General features: G+C 44.5%; 2 protein-coding genes across 3 annotated transcripts in view; both read right to left on the reverse strand.

Moving 5' to 3' along the window:
- Positions 1 to 3,126, reverse strand: part of TET3 (tet methylcytosine dioxygenase 3) — a 78,834-nt gene extending 75,708 nt beyond the window's left edge. Inside the window, exon 1 of the mRNA XM_060786944.2 lies at positions 1,417 to 3,126. Within this exon, the coding sequence (XP_060642927.2) occupies positions 1,417 to 1,743 (327 nt within the window). The 5' untranslated portion in view covers positions 1,744 to 3,126. The remainder of the gene's footprint in view (positions 1 to 1,416) is intronic.
- Positions 3,127 to 5,746: 2,620 nt separating this feature from the next.
- DGUOK (deoxyguanosine kinase) lies at positions 5,747 to 16,999 on the reverse strand. Of its 2 annotated transcripts, none has more exons than XM_060787305.2 (7): positions 16,892 to 16,999; positions 12,956 to 13,068; positions 12,088 to 12,275; positions 10,679 to 10,826; positions 10,190 to 10,305; positions 8,131 to 8,230; positions 5,747 to 7,971 (listed from the first exon to the last, which is right to left on the reverse strand). In XM_060787305.2, exons 1-7 carry the CDS (start codon positions 16,950 to 16,952, stop codon positions 7,894 to 7,896), a joined length of 804 nt encoding a protein of 267 aa, XP_060643288.2. In that variant the 5' UTR covers positions 16,953 to 16,999; the 3' UTR covers positions 5,747 to 7,893. The 2 variants fall into 2 exon arrangements, with proteins under 2 accessions (XP_060643288.2, XP_060643287.2); XM_060787304.2 differs by having other exon boundaries at positions 12,088 to 12,278.
- Positions 17,000 to 19,273: the final 2,274 nt, after the last annotated feature.

Raw genomic sequence — 19,273 nt, forward strand, 5'->3', positions numbered from 1 at the left:
GTGCCAGTTCCACTGGCTACCGGTCCACCTCCAAGCCAAATTCAAAGTGCTGGTTTTGACCTATAAAGCTCTATAAGGTTCTGACCCAGCTTACTTGTACGAACGCATCCACCCCTATGTCCCACCTCAAAACCTAAGATCATTCGGGGAGACCCTGCTCTCGCTTCCATCAACAGCACAAACGCACCTGGCAGGGACAAGAGACAGGGCCTTCTCGGCGGTGGCCCTCCGACTATGGAACACACTACCAACTGAGGTAAGATCGGTCACCTCCCTCCTAGTTTTTCGAAAGAAACTAAAGGCATGGTTTTGGGACCAGGCTTTTGGACAATAGATGCAAATAGCACTTTAAGGGAATGTGACTGGAATGATGATGTGGCTGATGTATTGTTTTACTGGCTTATGTATTGTTAATTATGCTTTTATGACTAATTGTGGCTTTAATTTTGTAATTTGTTATGTAATGGCTTCGGAATGGGGCCCATTGTAAGCCATCCTGAGTTCACCTTTAGGGGTTGAGAAGGATAGGATAGAAATGCGAGAAATAATAATAATAATCATCATCATCCACTCAATATCCAAAACAAGGTGCAAGGCAAGTGGCTCGGAGCTACATAGAGAGAGCACAACCACAATGACAACCAGCAGCTCCTCTCTTGGTGGCCTCCGCTCAAAGGTGGACATCCACTCGACATCCAAAACCAAGCGTATAGCAAGTGGCTCGGAGCCACATAGAGAGCACAACCACAATGACACCCAGCAGCTCATATCTTGGTGGCCTCCGCTCAAAGGTGGACATCCACTCGACATCCAAAACCAAGCGTATAGCAAGTGGCTCGGAGCCAAGTAGAGAGAGCACTACAATGACACCCAGCAGCTCATCTCGCAGTGGCCTTTGCTCAAAGGTGGACATCCACTCAACATCCCAAACCAAGAATATAGCAAGTGGCTTGGAGCCGCATAGAGAGCACAACCACAATGACACCCAGCAGCTCATCTCTTGTTGGCCTCCACTCAAAAGTGGACATCCACTCGACATCCCAAACCAAGCACATGGCAAGTGGCTCGGAGCCACACAGAGGAAGTGCAACTATAATGACTCCGAACAGCTGTTCTCCCGGTGGCTTCTGCCCAAAGATGAACATCCACTCAACATCCAAAACCAAGTGTATAGCAAGTAGCTCGGAGCCACATTCAAAGGAGCCATGCCTCCAAAAGACTCCTTGGCTCTGCATCCAATGTGGGGATGAGTTACTCCATTGAAGTTCAGGCCGGAGTGAATTCCTGAGCCGGACACTCGCTGTCACGGGTTGTTGGCCGTGAGCTGGAATCGATCAAACAATCCCGGGTTGAGTGGCGCAAGGAGCATCCTGGTTTTGAGAGACCGGCTGGATGGCACATGTGAGGCGCACTTACCTCCGCCAAGTGTCCAGCTGACAGTGTTGCCTCCTTCTCCTCTCTCTTCTTCTTCCTCTTCTTCTCCTTCTCCAGCGCCTGGCACTTGCGCATCTTGCAGACCTTGTGGCTGGTCTTGCGGTTCAGGCAGTGGGTGCATGCCCCGCAGTTCTCCTTCCGCAGGCACGGCGGGCATGACCCACAGCGGCGGCGCTTGGTCCTCTTTGGGGGAGCCAAGGAGGCGGCGCCGTCCCATGACAGAGGAGGCGGGGGGCCTGTGCCCTGATGCCCCACAGAGTCCTCCTTCAGGGTGCAAAGGAGCGGCGGAGGAGCCATGCTCCCCTCCATGGCTTGGAGAGCCTCTTTCCCAATGCAAGGCGAAGAGGAAGACCCTTCCTCACCAGAAGTTGCCTGGCCTCATCTTTTGCCCAACTTCCTTCCTCTTTGGGGGGCTCTCCTTTCCCCGGGCTCAGCAGGGCCCTGGGGGGGCCGCATCTTGGAAGGCCCAGAGAATGCGCTGGGAAGAGGGGCAGAGGAATATGAGGGGGATCTTTTCTCAAAGAGGGGGAGGGAAGTCTTTCTCCAAGATATGAAGAGGGTGTTTTCCCTAAGAAAAAGGGAATCCTTTCTGCAAGGGATGAGGAGGGGTCTTTTCCCAATTTGGGAGGGGGTCCCGTTCTAAAAATGAGGAGTCTTTAGGCAAAGGAGGAAGGGTCTTTTCTGCAAGGGATGAGGAAGGGTCTTTTCCCAAATTGGGGTGAAGAAATGAGGAGTCTTTTGGTAAAGAAGGAAGGGTCCTTTCTGCCAGGGATGAGGAGGAGTCTTTTCCCAAAGAGGAGGGGAAATCCTGTTCTAAAAAATGAGGAGTCTTTAGGCAAAGGAGGAAGGGTCTTCTCTGCAAGGGATGAGGAAGGGTCTTTTCCCGAATTGGGGTAAAGAAATGAGGAATCTTTTGGTAAAGAAGGAAGGGTCCTTCCTGCAAGGAATGAGGAGGGGGCTTTTTCCCAAATTGGGGGGGGGGTCCCTTTCTAAAAAATGAGGAGTCTTTCGGCAAAGGAGGAAGGGTCTTTTCTGCAAGGGATGAGGAAGGGTCTTTACCCAAATTGGGGTAAAGAAATGAGTCTTTTGGTAAAGAAGGAAGGGTCCTTTCTGCAAGGGATGAGGGGTCTTTTCCCAAATTGGGGGAATGCCTTTGTAAGAAATGAGGAGTCTTTTGGCAAAGAAGGAAAGGTCCTTCCTGCAAGGAATGAGGAGGGGTCTCTTCTCAAAGAAGAGGGAAGTCTTCCTTCAGGGGATGAGGGGAGGGGGTCTTTTCCCAAAGAGGGGGGAATCCCTTTGTAAGCAATGAGGAGTCTTTTGGCAAAGGAGGAGGGGTCCTTTCTGCAAAGTATGAGGAGGGGGTCTTTCCCCCCTGCAAAGAATGGGGAAGGGTCTTTTCCCAGGGGGGGGTAACCCTTTGTAAGGAATGAAGGATCTTTTGGCCAAGGAGGGGTCCTTTCTGCAAGGAATGAGGAGGGGTCTCTTCCCAAAGGAGGGGAAAGTCTTTCTGCAAGGAATTGGGGGGGGGGGGTCTTTTGTCAACAAATAAAGGGCCCCCTCCTCCACCTCCCTAGAAGCACCCACCCCTCTCTTGGGCTTAAAAGTTTATAGTCTTTCAGCTGGAGGAGGCCCTGAGCAATCCCTTGCCTGCTGCAGAAAGGGGGGTTGCATTTTGCACAGCCAAGACCCCCACCCCCACCCCCAAAATCTCCCTCTATCCTGGCCCCAGTTCGCCTTGGGACCCTTCCCTCCCTCCCAAAAAGGGTGGGGGTCTCTTTCTTCCAAGGAGGAGGGGGCAACCCAAGGAAGCCCTATTCCTTACTGACCCTTCCTCTTCCTTTGGCAATGCAGCCGTCGAGTGGGGCCCCCTCCCCACCCCAAAGCCCCTTCCTCCGCTTGGTGGGCTCCGAAAGGCCGACCCCTCCCCGCCTTGCTCTGGAGGGGAACAAAGAGGAGGCTCCCCCGCCCACCCACCCCCCAACTCCGGCTCCTTTCGCCTCCCAGCAGCAGCAGAAGCAGGAAGCCCACCAGAAGGAGGGAGGGAGGGAGGGCTTGGAGGAGGAGGAGGGGGGCGGGGACAGAGAGGGGAACCCCTCCCCTTGGGGGGGGGAGGCAGAGCCACGCCCCCTCCTCTTCCCCCCTCCTTTCCAAGGCTGCAGGATGTGCATCAACAGGAGAACTTTGCAATGCTCATTAAGGTGGCCAATTGCAACATTCATACTATTTAAAAACTCTATAATCATTATAGTAAATAAAGGACAACACTCAAAACCAGCAGAATTCCAGACAAGAAACAATCAGGGCCAGCTAATCACCTCCCAACAAAGGATTCCCCTGGGCAGAAAGCAGCCAAGCTTTGAAGCTGCAAGGCTATTCACTGCACATCAAGGTGGTCAATTGCAACATTCACACTATCTAAAAACTCTATAATCATTAGAGTAAATAAAGAACAACACTCAAAACTAGCAGAATTCCAGAAAAGAAATCACTGTTCTACAAATTTTCAGTTTTTCTGTTACCCGTGCACCCTTCACCATGACTTCCCACACCGAAACACTATGAAGCCTTTAAGCCTATTTATCTATCCTTATTCATGGTAAACCTAAATTCCTAATGGAGCTCCTCTGTATTACTGACTCTCTATTCAGATATGCCATGGCCAACTTCCATTTTTCTAGAAAGTCATTACTCTTATTCCTCCTGTTATAAGTTAGTCTGGCCATTAGCATATATTCTCGCATTCTTTCCCTCCAATCCTTTTTCATTAGACCTTTTCCCCCTTTCCAATCTTTGGCTATGGTCAATCTTGCCACTGCAAAGCTATATTGATATATTTCTTGGTCCTTTTGATTATTGTTTTCTCTCTGTAGACCTAGCAGACACAGTCCTGGGCTTTTTTTAATCTTGTTATGTAACATTTTATTTGTCTCCTTAATTACCTTATCCCAAAATTCCTTTATGATCACACAGGTCCACCACATGTGGAGAAATGTCCCTTTCTGTTTCCTGCACCTCCAGCAAATACCTTGTTGTGATTTGTCTATTTTAGCCAATGTTGCTGGAGTGATATAACACCTATAAAACATTTTGTATTGATTCTCCCTGATTGAACCCGATAAAGTAAATTTGAATTCTTTGTTCCATAGGTATTCCCATTTGTCCAATTCTATTGGTCCTTGGCCCAGGATAACATTACTGTCTTGACTCTGTTGTCCTCTATGTTATAGCTTAGTATGTATTTGTATAATCTAGAGATTAACCCTTTATCCCCCTTTTCCCATATTCTTTCCAATTCTGATTCTTTGGTTGCAAATCCAATCCTCAAGTCTTTTTTGTATCTTTCATGCAGTTGGTGATAACGAAACCAATCATTAATCTCCAATTCTTCCCACCCTTTTAATTTCCATTTTTCATTTTCTCTAATAAGATATTCGTTATATGTTCTTGTTTCTACCCTTAAGGTTGGTCTTGCAACTGCTTCTAGTGGCCTCAGCCAAAGGGGGTTTTTTGGCTCCATACCTTTTCTGTATTTTTTCCAAATATCCAATAGTCCCCCTCTAATTATATGTTTATTAAGGCCACATTCTTGAGAGAGACCCTTCGCAGCTTTTCTCAGAGCAACTGTCTGAAGATGATTTGTCAGGTGCAGAAGCTAATGAGAGAGAAGATAATGAGAACTTAGATAGAAAGCATAGTTTTAGTAAACACAGGCAGAGTCTTCAGAGACTGAGACGATCAGTTCGTCTATAGCAAAAGAGAGATAACAAACCTTTATCTGGTAGGAAGATCAAGATAAATGCTTTCATTTCAGTTTTGGGATCTAAAAAAGCTTCATGATCATTCATGGAAAGAGTTGCCTCAGTCAGGTCAATGTTGGAATTTTATTATGGTCTTGCTTCCAAGTGCTCTTAGTTTCATGTACCAAGTTTTTGCCAAGCTTAAGGTTTGTCTATGAGATTCTCCTGCTGTCTTGTTTCGTGGATTCAAGTGATTCATTTCATGGAATTTTATGTACATATGGATCTTGTTTTCCCCTGAAGTTTATGGACTATTTTATATTTTGGACCTTTACTGTTTTGTTACTTCTTGCCGCTTTGCCTACATATATTCTTCAATAAATGGCTTGCTGATTTTACCAAGTTGGTGTGGTGTTTAAGGTCAGAGGTGTTCCTGCTCAGATGTACAACAGGACTGCAACATCATTCTCTCTGGAAAAGAAACCACGTCTGCTTTCCCAGGACTGGCAGCTCCATTTCTGCAAAGAGGACTTGACCTTCGTCTCTATCTTCACTAATAAAACCAGCACAAGATATTTTGCAGAAAGATTCATTTTATTACCTTAAAACACATGGCATTATAATTTAGGAGGAATGTACAAACTTACCAAAGTGCAGATCAGTGCAGTGAAATCTGTGAAAAACAAACGGAGCAACAAAACTCAAAGCCAGGGATGGGCAAACTTTTGTCCCTCCCTCCAGATGTTTTGGACTCCCAACTCCCACAATTCCTAACAGCCTACAGCGTCTGTTTGGAGAAACACAGCAGCAACAGAAGTCCAGAGGCAGATGCAAGGCAGACAAAAAGGTGGATTTTTCTCCTTCCATGAGACTTTGTAGAACAAGAGAGGGAGAGCCTCGGGTGGGAGGAAAACACCTTGGAACGCCATCCGACCCATTCCTCCTTCTGCATTTCCATTGGTGCAAGATCACAACATTCTGCAACTACGGCACTTGCTGAAAGTATTTCTGGACCCCTTCTTGGCTCCAGAGTCATCTGAGCACTCAATAACTTTCCAACTCTTCCCCCTACGTTAAGATGCTTATAGAACAATTTTAATGCTCAATATGCAATTCTGTTTTAATGTTTGTAGATTTTAAATTGTGTTGTCGAAGGTTTTCATGTCTGGGTTGTTGTGAGTTTTCCAGGCTGTATGGCCATGTTCCATGTTCCTGATGTTTCACCAGCCTCTGTGGCTAATGGCATCTTCAGAGGTCTGTTAACATTGCCCAGACATAGGATGCCTCCAGGCAACAGACGTCAGGCTGCCCCTAGGCCAGTGGTTCAAAACCTATGGGTCCCCCTTCAACTCCCATAAATCCTAACAACTGGTAAATTGGCTGGGATTTCTGGGAGTTGTAGGCAAAACACCTGGGGACCCACAGGTAGAGAACCACTGATCTTGGCCACTTGACCAGAGATGACTTTGACCAGGGACGCTATGACCAGGAACCGCTTTGACCAGGGATTGCTTTGACCAGGGACCACTTTGCCATTTGCCATAAATATCAGGAGATAATGCAAATGGAATATGGCTCTACAGCCCAAAAATTCACAGCAACCCAGTGATTCCAGCTGTAAAAGCCGTTGTCAACATGAATGCTACTGGAACATGGCTATGTATCCCCTCCCCCCAAAAAACTCACAGAAACCCATATTTCAAATGGTTTTGAAATGCTTTTTAATGGAAGCCACTTTGACTCTCCTTTGTGGAGAGAAAAAGCAGGGTATAAGTAAGCCCAATAATAATAATAATAATAATAATAATAATAATAATAATAATAATAATAGCCCCTACCCTAGAAACCTTTAAAAAGGACCTTAAAACCTGGCTCTTCCGCTGCGCCTTTGGAGAGTAGGTATACAATCCCACACCACTGTAGCCCACCCACTGTCATTGTGATTGCGCCTATCGTAATTTTATATTGTTATATATTTACATGTTTTATTTTATTATGATGTTGTTTACTGTTTGCGTTTTCGGTTGTGTTTTGGTTTTATTTTATTGTAATTTGTTGTTCGGGCTCGGCCTCATGTAAGCCGCTCCGGGTCCCCACTGAGGAGATGGTGGCGGGGTATAAATAAAGATTATTATTATTATTATTATTATTATTATTATTATGAAGAAGAAGAAATTCGTTTTTACAATAACCATAACCCTGCACCACTTTTCCTCATCACATTGGGCAACAAGGTATGATTTCGGTCTCTTTCCCCTAAGACAGGCATGGGCCAACTTTAGCTCTTCCTCCAGGTGTTTTGGACTTCCACAATTCTTAACAGCCTGGGGGGAGAGCTGGAGTTGGCCCATCCCTGCCCTAAGAAAATGGAACAGAAGAGGGAAGAATCAACGATCAGCCACATAGATGAGAGATCTGCCACAAGCATCCAATTCATTGAAGGGTTCACCCATCTTTCCCCTAGAAATGGGCCTCCGTAAACACTGCTTCAGCCAGGCCAAGGGAGACCTACACAGGGACCACTTTTCCCAAGCCACGCAAAAGCGTTCTTCTTGCCACTGTTCCTCCACCTTCTCCTTTCTCACGCCAAGGACTTGGAGGCCCCTCCAGTCGACCCAAACTCGTCCTTTTGGGTTGAACAAAGCTGGTTTGGTTTCCAAGTTAAGATAGTAAAACCGTTCGGTAAGTCATTTGGCCCCTGAGGTGCATTTCTTTCTCTCGGCTAGGAAGCCGCAGTGGAGGCAGCGGAAGGCAAGGCCTGGGGGGCCTCTGGGGAGAGCAACTGCAGGAACGCTTTCACCTGTGGGGAAGCGGAAGAGCGTTGGTCAAGAAACAGACACACAAGTCATTATGTGTTCAGTCCAATGTGATCATTGGAGGCCCAAGGAATCAGAGGAACATAACAGACTCAACCGAGAGTGAAATAGTCAGAGAAGCCAAGCTTTAGGAACCCTCTTACCTGGCTCATGAGCCTTCCTTGCTCCTTTGGATCACTCTCAAAATCTTTTGTGACATCAAGCAGCAAGACTGGAGCATCCCTTACGCTCTCAGAATGGACCCTGTGGAGAGAAAGGGGGATTTTCTCTGTTGAGGTCTTTAGACCTCGATAGCCTTCATAGTGCTTCAGTTCTGCTGTGGGATTTGGCTCCCGTCTCTGAATGCTCTCTCTTGCATGCGTTTGGAATTGCAGCTTGCTTTTTTACCCAGGAAGCATGAAATGCAGGAAGACTCTCTAATGAAGCAGGGGTTTTAAGCTGTTTCATCTCAGAGGTTTTAGGGGGAGGGCAGTCTTATGGGACACAATAGTCATGCTGGATGGGCAGGTGTGTCGATGCTATTCTGGCACCAGGTCAAAACATGACTGTTGACAAAAGATACCATAAGCCGAGTTTTTCAGACCTTTTTATGGGCTGAAAAAGTCTCCCTCACCTTATAATGGGGTCAAGCCCGGCAGCAAAGCCCAGAAGCCATTGCTTGCAATATATCATCTATTTCTCTCTCCTCTCCCCCTCCCTAAACAGTGTGTTTTCTTTTCTGCTTCTGCTCTGCTTCTCCAGGCTGGAATGTTTTGAAAAGGGAAAGGAGGAGGAGAGACCCTTGAAAGTTGGGAAGATCCATTTATCTTATCAAAGCATTTTCCCCTGAAATATCTGTTAATCTCTCCTTCAGATATATAGGCATTTCCCTCTGCAAGCCTTTGCAAATCCTATGTACCTATATATGTTTCCATCTATAGACATTAATTTTATATATGAACTGTCCCCACATATGTTTGCAGGTCTTTGCAAATCTTATATGCATATAGATATCTAGAGATTTCCATGTATCTGTATATCTTTATCTATATGTGAACACTTGCTGGCTGTTGTACATTAATGTGGATGTTTTGTTTAGATTTATGTTATTATAGAATTTGGTCTGATTACATGTAGTTTAATTTATTGATGCCAGGTTTAATTTACTGATATTAGGTCTTAATTTGATGGTAGGCTTTAATGTTATTTTTATATGTGGGAGCCTTCTGGGGTTTTATGTTAGTATCATGTGTTTTATGTAGACATTGAATGTTTGCCATTGTTATTTTGGAATCCGTCCTGAGTCCCCTTGGGGAGATAGGGCGGAATACAAATAAATGATGATGATGATGATGACTACTACTACTATTACTACTACTATATATGAATTTTCCCTCACATGTTTGCGTCTTTGCAAATCTTATATAACTATACTTATCTGTATAGAGAGATATGTCTGAAGAGATTTATAGGACTTGCAAATATTACCAGGGGGAAATGCACACACAAATAAATATAGACATGTCTACATAGATATGAATATAGATATATATGACTTGCAAAGAGTGGAGGGGAAATGCATGCACACACACACACACACACACAGATGTTTAGACAGATATAAACATAGATATATAGAGCTTGCAAATACTGCAGAAGGTAAATGCACATATATAGAGAGAGGATTTGCAAATATTACAGGGGAAAATGCATTTGTGAAATTAGTATATACCATTATAGATCTATATCTAGCTCTGCATTGTTTATATCGGCATTTAATGTTTACCTGTTACTATGCTGAGTCTCCATGGGGAGATAGGGCGGGATTCAAATCAAGTTGTTCATACCATATTGTTTTTGTTGACCCTCCTTTTCCACTTACAGGGCTAGTTTACTGTTTTTCTTTGAAATACGGCAAATACTCAAAAACATTTAACCTACCAATGCCTCAATTAATGTAATTTTATTAGTATCTATTTTTATTTTGAAATTTACCAGTAGCTGCTGCATTTCCTCACCCTCGGCATACAGTACCTGGTTATGAATGGCTGTCAGCTGATTTTAATCTTTTAAGGTGTTATATTCTTGATGTGTTTTCAGCCTTTCAAAGTCCTCAAAGAAAGAGAGGAAGAGGAGGCAGCAGAGCACATCCCTGACCCTGCTCCCAACCAGCTCCTGCTACACTCCAACCCACTCACTGAAAACTCACAGCAACCCACTCACTGGGTGGTTTTCTCCAGGAGCCAGTTCTCATGCTGCGTGTGGAGCTGCTCCAGGTACTGCAGCTGGACCTCACTCTCTTCCGCCCTGGCCCTCCGGCGCAGCCTCTCCATGCAGATCTGAAGGGACAGAGAAGGACGGTACTTGAGGACCTGCTCTGAGTCCTAATCTACAGGGCAGCAGAAAACAAGCCTGAATGCAAAGGAACACATAATTCTGGTGGCGTAGCAGAAAAACCCACAATCCTACACCACAAGGCTCTATTAGGTGCAACCATTCCCCTCTCAATCCAGAAAACCCACTGGGTGACCTTAGGCAAGTAATAGGCTCTTTCAGCCACAGAAGGAGGAAAATCTCTGACCAAGAAAACCCATAGAGAGGTTGTCATAATCAGTTATTGCATTTGAAGGCACTTGACAATGAGTCTTGGGAAAACTCCACCAAGGAGGGAGCCAATGGACACCCAATCATTTGAGTCGCATTCCCTGTTACCTCTGGAGGTGCCCGGAGGTAGAGGAAGCCATGGAGGCCAAGCTGGCCCTCAAAGGCTTGCAGGAGGAAGGAGTGCCAGTCCTGGTAGATGATCCACTCTGTCTCAGCCAAGTGGCCCGTCTCAAAGAGGTTTTTGGCAAAAACGTACCTGGGGGAGAAGGGAAGTCAGAAAGTGAGACCTTTGCGGAACAACAGCCAAGGCAGGAAAAGCTCAAAGAAATCTGAACAGCTGAAGGCAGAACCCCAATTCTAACCAGGGGCAGGTTTCTTGGAACACAATACATCCAGGGCTGATCATAACGTGCATTTTAAGCCAAAGGAAGTACATTCTTATATATGGAAAGAAAGTGAAGTTGAAACAGACTTTAAAAGCTAACTTCTTGCCAGAGCAAGAGCCTGCTGCCAAAGCATGCCTGGGAGGTGGATGTGGAATCACACACATACGGCCTTTATTGGCATACAACAGCAAAATCACAGAACAAGCATATACAACAAAAGGAAGTCACAGATAAAAAGAAAAACATACTTAAAAGTTACTAATCTCAAGAATAACATTTGCAACTGTCTCACAAAAGAATGCATCACAGTTGTTTGGAAGAAATGGAATTTCATAACACCCTTGCCATTGCTATGCATTGAGATGGGTCAAATCACTCTTAAAACCTTGGCATGAATGAGAGCTATAATATTCTGGCTGCATATACATTTTCAAGCAGACCTTGATAGCTATATTCCCTCTGTGTTATCAGATCATTTTATTTCTCAGGAAGATCGAAGCAATTGGCCTATCTTTGGAAGCACTCTTAATGCTCACAAAAGTGGAAGCCTGCAAGTCAATCAAGAGCAGACTTTTGGATTTTGACTTTCATAATCTGACTCTTGCAGCAAAGACCACTCATTCCTCTACCACATCATTTCTTCCATGCAGATGCGGAGTTATTATGGCAGCTTATCTTATTTTGATTCATCCCACCCAAAGGAGAGCTTTGACGATTGCAAGATGCAACGTAAAACAACAAACATTTATGCATCCCCTTGAGCAATGTCCTTGTAGATGGCTAATTCTCTCACACCAGAAGCAACTTGATGTTTCTCAAGTAGCTCCTGACATGAAAAGAAAAACACCATTATTTCTCTGTATGCCTGAAACATGATAATATACGGATGAAATACAGAAATCCATTTTTTTCACACTGTTCCCATGGCAAAGGTAGACGTGGGATTAATTCAGACCCTAAGCTTGTTAGACCTTGCATCAAAGGATTTTTCCTTGTTTTCCTATCCTTCGTCCATCCCCTTGCCTTCACATCTCTAACTGGGAAGTGGAGGGAAATCTCCTTTCCTCTGCCTAACTAGGCCTCGCCTTTGACTCCACCACACTCCCAGAGACATAAAAAAGAATTCCCTACCTGTCACTATAAACAGATCTCTCAAAGACCTGGACTGCCTCCTGTGCGCTCGGAGGTTTTGTGGGCGGGGGCTCCAGCTGGGCCTTGAGGCGGCTGAGGCAGGAGTAGGTCTGGAAGGTGTAGGCCCACCGCGCAGGGTCCTGGTAGACCATCTGGAGCAAGTTCCCAAGTCCCTGAGGATGGGGGCTCTGCTGGGAAAGGAAAGAGATGGGCAATTAAGAGCAAAAAAAATAAAAAAATAAAATAATAATAATAAACTCAGGGGACTGGGGAAAACATGGCAAAAGGGACTAACGTTCATGTTATCCAATAATCCTAAAGATAATATTTTTATCTGAGGGAGAGAAAAAGACTATTATGTACAGGTTTGGAAATAAAAAGTGTTGGCATATTCATTTGTTAATGCAAAAACAAGCAAAAGTAAAATATCTTGCTGGGTAACACGCGGAAAAACAAAATGGTAAACCTATAGAGAAACCCGCAAACAGGAAGCAGGAAATCTTATTTTAAATAAATTTATGTGCACATGTTTGTATTTTACAGTTTCATGTAATATAGAACAGAGATGTATGTTGATGAGAAAAATTGTGTCACTCTATGTAATAGTTGTTCAAGCACATTTATGCTGATGTATGCATAACAGACACAGGGCAACTTTGGCTGTTAGGGATTGTGGGAGTTGAACTCCAAACACCTGGAGGGAGGGCCAAAGTAGGCCCAGGCTTGAAGTATAAGAATTGTTTTCTTTATGTGTGTTTTTTTTTCTGTTACAGATTTGATGGGGAAATGGAAAAAGAAGGAAACAAACAATCTCGAACCAGGTTAGTCCTGAATTTGCAAACTTTTGGCATTGCCAATTGACTCTTACCGGATGGGGCCCCGGGCCTTGAACCTTCTGCCATTTGGAAACGGGCTCCAGAGTCATGCGCCAATCTGGGAAGGCCTTCCGGAGCAGCCTCACAAAGGTGGATTTGCCCACCGCTACAAGAGAAAGAAGGGAGAATGAGGCTAGTGAGTCTGTATTCGTATTTATTGTCCATCTTGCCCTTGGTTGGCCCCTCTTCCTTTTTCCATTTTCCCCAGCATCATTGTCTTCTCTAAGTTTTCCTGACTTCTCATTATGTGGCCAAAGTACTTCATCCTAGTTTCGAATATCCTTCCCTTCAATTTCCTGATGTATGGACTGGTTGAATCTTTTTGTGGTTCAAGGCACTGTCAGAATTTTTCTCCAACACCAAAGTTCAAAAGCATCGATCTTCCTTCGCTCAGCCTTCCCTAAGGTCCAGCTCTCACATCCATAGGTTACTACGGGGAATAACATTGCTTTAACTATGCGGATCTTCGTTGTCAGTGTGATGTCTCTACTCTTCACTATATTATCAAGATTGGTCATTGCTCTCCTCCCAAGAAGTAAGCGTCTCCTGATTTCCTGGCTGCAGTCTGCATCTGCAGTAATCTTTGCACCTGGAAATACAAAGACTGTCATGGCCTCCACGTTTTCTCCCTCTATTTCCCAGTTGTCAATCATTCTTGTTGCCATGATCTTGGTTTTTTTGATGTTTAACTGCAACCCAGCTTTTGTGCTTTCTTCTTTCACCTTGATTAGAAGGCTCCTCAGCTCCTCCTCGCTATCGGCCATCAAAGTGGTGTCATCTGCATATCTAAGGTTGCTAATGTTTCCTCCAGCAATTTTCACCCCAGCCTTGCATTCATCAAGCCCCGCACATCGCATGATGTGTTCTACATACAAGTTGAATAGGTTGGGGGAGAGGATACAACCCTGCTGTACGCCTTTCCCAATCTTGAACCAGTCTGTTGTTCCATGGTCAGTTCTTACTGTTGCTACTTGGTCCTTATACAGATTCCACAGGAGACGAAGTGATTTGGGATCACCATACCACCAAGAACTTGCCACAATTTATTATGATCCACACAAAGACTATAGAATAGTAAAAAACAAAAAACAAAAACAAAATCAGAAATAGAGGTTTTTTTGAAACTCGCTGCCTTTCTCCATTATCTCTCGTTCCTCTGCCTTTTCTAAACCCAGCTTGTACATACTAATATATATGTATTGAACGGGCCTGCTTTATTTGAGAAGTTTTTTTTTTTTGGTTGTGTCAGGAGCCACTTGAGAAACTGCAAGTCACTTCTGGTGTGAGAGAATTGGCCATCTGCAAAGACGCTGCCCAGGGGATGGCCGGATGTTTTAGATGTTTTATCATCCTTGTGGGAGGCTTCTCTCATGTCCACGCATGAGGAGCTGGAGCTGGTAGAGGGAGCTCATCCGCGCTCTCCTCGGATTCGAACCTGCGACCTGCCAGCACAAGTAAGTAACATATATATATATATATATATATATATATATATATATAACAGGAGGAAAGTTCTGAGAGTGCCTTGGACCACGAGAAGATCCAACCAGTCCATACTTCAGGAAATAAAGCCCGACTGCTCATTGGAGGGAAGGATAGTAGAGGCAGAGATGAAGTACTTTGGCCACACCATGAAAAGAAAGAAAAGCTTAGAGACGACAATGATGCTGGGGAAAAAGGAAGGAAAAAGGAAGAGGGGCCGACCAAGGGCAAGATGGATGGATGGTATCCTTGAAGTAACTGGATTGACCTTGAAGGAGCTGGGGGTGGTGACGGCTGACAGGGTGCTTTGGCGTGGGCTGGTCCAGGAGATCACAAAGAGTCGGAAGCGACTGAACGAATGAACTACAACAACAATATAGTTACTAATATACAGGGTGAGGCATAACTTCCTTTTTTAAAATGTGCGCCATTCAGTCGGTTGAAGACATAGTGGAGCGCTAGTGGTCTCATTCAAGATACGGGAGTATAAAGTTTTGTCCTGACACAGTTCAGTCGCCATCATGCGTAGGAACGGTGAGGAGCATGCTTTTGATGTCAAGGCCTACTTTTCGAGCAGATTTGGAGTGGCCGGCCTGCTCTCCAGATTTAGCCCCTTTTGATTTTTTTTGCTATAGGTTTTTTTGAAATTCTGTGTTTCTGCGAACCGTCCACAAGATTTGAAGACCAACATCCAGGAAGAAACTGCCAACATAACGCCTGCTATGCTGGTAAGAGTCATTACAAACGCCAGAAATTGGTTTATTCAGTGTATGGAGAATGCAGAATGGGGGACGTCACTTACCTAATTTGATCTTCAAAACTATGTAAAACAAAACTTTAGGTATGTGCCTACATTATATAAAAAATTCTGATTCACACAATGAGTTTTATTAAGTTTTGAAAAAAGGAAATTATGCTGCCTCACCCTTTATATGTATTGAATTGGACTGCTTTATTTGCGAAGTAACTAATAAAATTATTATAACATATATTAATGACTTTTTTGATGCTTGGTGATGTACTGTTTTAATATTATTTATGTCTAATGTGTGGTTTTACTAATGTAGTTGTAAGGCATTGAATTTTGCCATTATTTATGTTTAAACCGCTTTGAGTCTCCCTAGGGGTGAGAGAAGCGCTATATAAATACTGTAAATAAATAAACAAATATTTTTTTTAATTATATACTAGCCGTCCCATGCCAAGCGTTGCTGTGGCCCACATGGGGGTTCTGTGTGGGAGGTTTGGCCTAATTCAATTGTTGGTAGGGTTCAGAATGCTCTGTGATTGTAGGTGAACTGTAAATCCCAGCAACTACAACTCTCAAATTACAAAATCATTTTTTTTTTTTTAGTAATGGTCACTCCTTAGTAGGTGTCTTGTAGCCAAATTTGGCGGCAATGCATCTAGTGGTTTTTGAGTTATGTTAATCCCAGAAACCAACATTACATTTTTATTTATAGAGATACTAGCTGTCCCCTGCCACACATTGCTATGGGGTTCTGTGTGGGAGGTTTGGCCCAATTCTATCGTCGGTGGAGTTCAGAATGCTCTTTGATTGTAGGTGAACTATAAATCTCAGCAACTACAACTCCCAAATGTCAAGATTCTATTTTCCCCAAACTCCACCAGTGTTCACATTTGGGCATATTGAGTATTCATGTAGAGTTTGGTCCAGATCCATCATTGTTTGAGTCCACAGTGCTCTCTGGATGTAGGTGAAGTACAACTCCAAAACCCAAGGTCAATGTCCACTAAACCCTTCTAGTGTTTTCTGTTGGTCAGGGGAGTCCTGTGTGCAAAGTTTGGTTCAATTCCATTGTTGTGGAGTTCAGAATGCTCTTTGATTGTAGGTGAACTATAAATCCCAGCAACTACAACTCCCAAATGACAAAATCATTTTTTTTGAGTGAAGGACATACATTGGCCTGTTAGTTGTCTTGTGTCCAAATTTGGTGTCAATTCGCCCAGTGGTTTTTGAGTTCTGTTAATCCCACAAACGAACATTACATTTTTATTTATATAGATTATTTTATATTATATATTATTGTTACTAATATGTGTATATATATATATACACACACACACACACATATACATTGAATGGGTGTCCTTAGGGAGATGGGGCGAGTTATAAATAAAGCATTATTATATTGTTATTATATCACAAATAATAATAGATACACAAAATGGTATTTGGAAAGGGCAAGAGTCAAGCACAGCAGAATAAGCATCTCTATCTGTATCTAGACCTACAAATAGAAAACACAGAACATGATCAAAACACACCAAGAGAGACTCCTGGGCAAGAAGGGCTTGAGGCCTGTGCAGAGGGCCTTCTCCCATTCCCTTTTAAGGGGCTTCTCAGCGACAGGATATCATTCCTATTATTCTTCGACATTTCTATTATATTATTGTTGTTGTGGTAGTTGTTATTATACACTCACCAATATTTCCTTCCACTGAGAGCCTCTTGCCGGTTTCCACGCAACGAGACCGCGCCGCCATCTTGGACGCTCGCGGGAGAGGCTGACTGCGCCTGCGCGCGCAAAGCTCAAACGGGGCTCCTTCGGAGCCCCGTTTGAGCTTTACGCGCGCAGGCGCAGTCAGCCTCTCCCGCGAGCGTCCAAGATGGCGGAATTTCGTCTCAGCGGCCTCCATTTGCGGGGCAGCAAGAGAGTGGAAAGGAACACCTCAGCGCGCTGACGTCATCCGCCCGCGGGGTTGGGAGGGGGGAGTGGTGTCGGAATACACCCGGAAGAAATGCCGCAACGATTTTGTTTGCATCTCTTTGACGTCAACAGCAGCTACTGCCAGAAAACACAGAAAGAGCTTCATCTATTCGATGCTCAAGCAGGAAACTTTGAAATTACTAAACAGGCCCTTCAATACATATATATTAATAATTAATAATATAAAATAATTAATAAATTATTAATAATAATAATAAAATAATTAATAATTAATAATATAAAATAATTAATAATAATAATATAAAATAACAGCTCAAATTTTTTTGTCGTGTCAGGAGCGACTTGAGAAACTGCAAGTCGCTTCTGGTGTGAGAGAATTGGCCGTCTGCAAGGACGTTGCCCAGGGGACGCCCGGATGATTTGATGTTTTTATCATCCTTGTCGGAGGCTTCTCTCGTGTCCCCACATGAGGAGCTGGAGTTGAAAGAGGGAGCTCATCCGCCTCTCCCCGGATTCAAACCTGCGGCCTGTCGGTCTTCAGTCCTGCCGGCACAGGGGTTTAACCCACTGCGCCACCGGGGGCTACAGCTCAAATAAAACAGGCCCTTCAATACATATATATTAATAATCTTGGAGGTACTGTTTTGCAGTGGCTCCGGTCATTCCTGGAGGGTCGATCTCAGAAGGTGTTGTTGGGGGACACCTGTTCAACCCCACAACCATTGTCTTGTGGGGTTCCTCAGGGCTCAATATTGTCTCCCATGTTGTTTAACATCTACATGAAGCCGCTGGGGGAGATCATCCGGAGTTTCGGGGTACGGTGTCATCTGTACGCGGATGATGTCCAACTCTGTCACTCCTTTCCACCTGCTACTAAGGAGGCTGTCCAGGTCCTGAACCGGTGCCTGGCCGCTGTGACGGTCTGGATGAGGGCGAACAAATTGAAATTGAATCCAGACAAGACAGAGGTACTCCTGGTCAGTCGCAAGGCCGAACAGGGCATAGGGTTACAGCCTGTGTGGGATGGGGCCACACTCCCCCTGAAGACGCAGGTTCGCAGCTTGGGAGTGATCCTGGACTCATCGCTGAGCCTGGAACCCCAGGTTTCGGCGGTGACCAGGGGAGCATTTGCACAGCTAAAGCTTGTGCGCCAGCTGCGCCCATACCTTGGGAAGTCTGACTTGGCCACGGTAGTCCACGCTCTGGTTACATCCCGTTTAGACTACTGCAACGCTCTCTACGTGGGGTTGCCTTTGAAGACAGCTCGGAAGCTCCAACTAGTCCAACGCTCGGCAGCCATGATTTTAACAGGAGCGGAGCGCAGGGAGCATACAACCCCCCTGTTGCGCCAACTCCACTGGCTACCGATCTGCTACCGGGCTGAATTCAAAGTGCTGGCGTTGGCCTTTAAAGCCCTAAACGGTTCCGGCCCAAGCTACCTATCTGACTGCATCTCTGCCTATGAACCCACCAGGAGTTTGAGATCTTCCGGGGAGACCCTGCTCTCGATCCCGCCTGCTTCTCAAGCTCGGCTGGCGGGGACGAGAGATAGGGCCTTTTCTGTGGTGGCCCCCCGGCTTTGGAACACCCTCCCCATAGAGGTACGATCAGCCCCTTCGCTGATGGTGTTTCGGAAAAGATTGAAGACATGGATGTTTAAACAAGCATTCGGTTAATCCGTTGTAACGAATTGTGATGACTAAGGATTGGTTATACACGGACGATGAATTTTGGATTACGATTCCAGTTATGAGATGCATAGGATTGTTATTGGTGGCCCAATAATTTGTACTGTATATGTGTTTTATGCTTTTAACTGAATATTGTTTTTTAAATGTTGTAAACCGCAATGAGTCGCCGATTTAGGCTGAGATATTAGCGGTATACAAGTGCATTAATAAATAAATAAATAAATAAATAAATAATAATATAAAACAATAATAATAATAATAATAATAATAATTTATTTTTACCCACTGCTCTAATAAAACAGGCCCATTCAATACATATGCCCTTCTCTGGGTGCATCTGCACTGGAGAATAAATGCAGTTGGGACCCATTTTAAATATTATTATTATTATTATTATTATTATGCCATGTCCCCATGTTGTGCAGTCCTGGGAGTCATAGTTTTC

This window comes from Anolis sagrei, chromosome 7 (genome assembly GCF_037176765.1).
Source record: "Anolis sagrei isolate rAnoSag1 chromosome 7, rAnoSag1.mat, whole genome shotgun sequence".
In the NCBI taxonomy this organism is placed as follows: Eukaryota; Metazoa; Chordata; class Lepidosauria; order Squamata; family Dactyloidae; genus Anolis; species Anolis sagrei.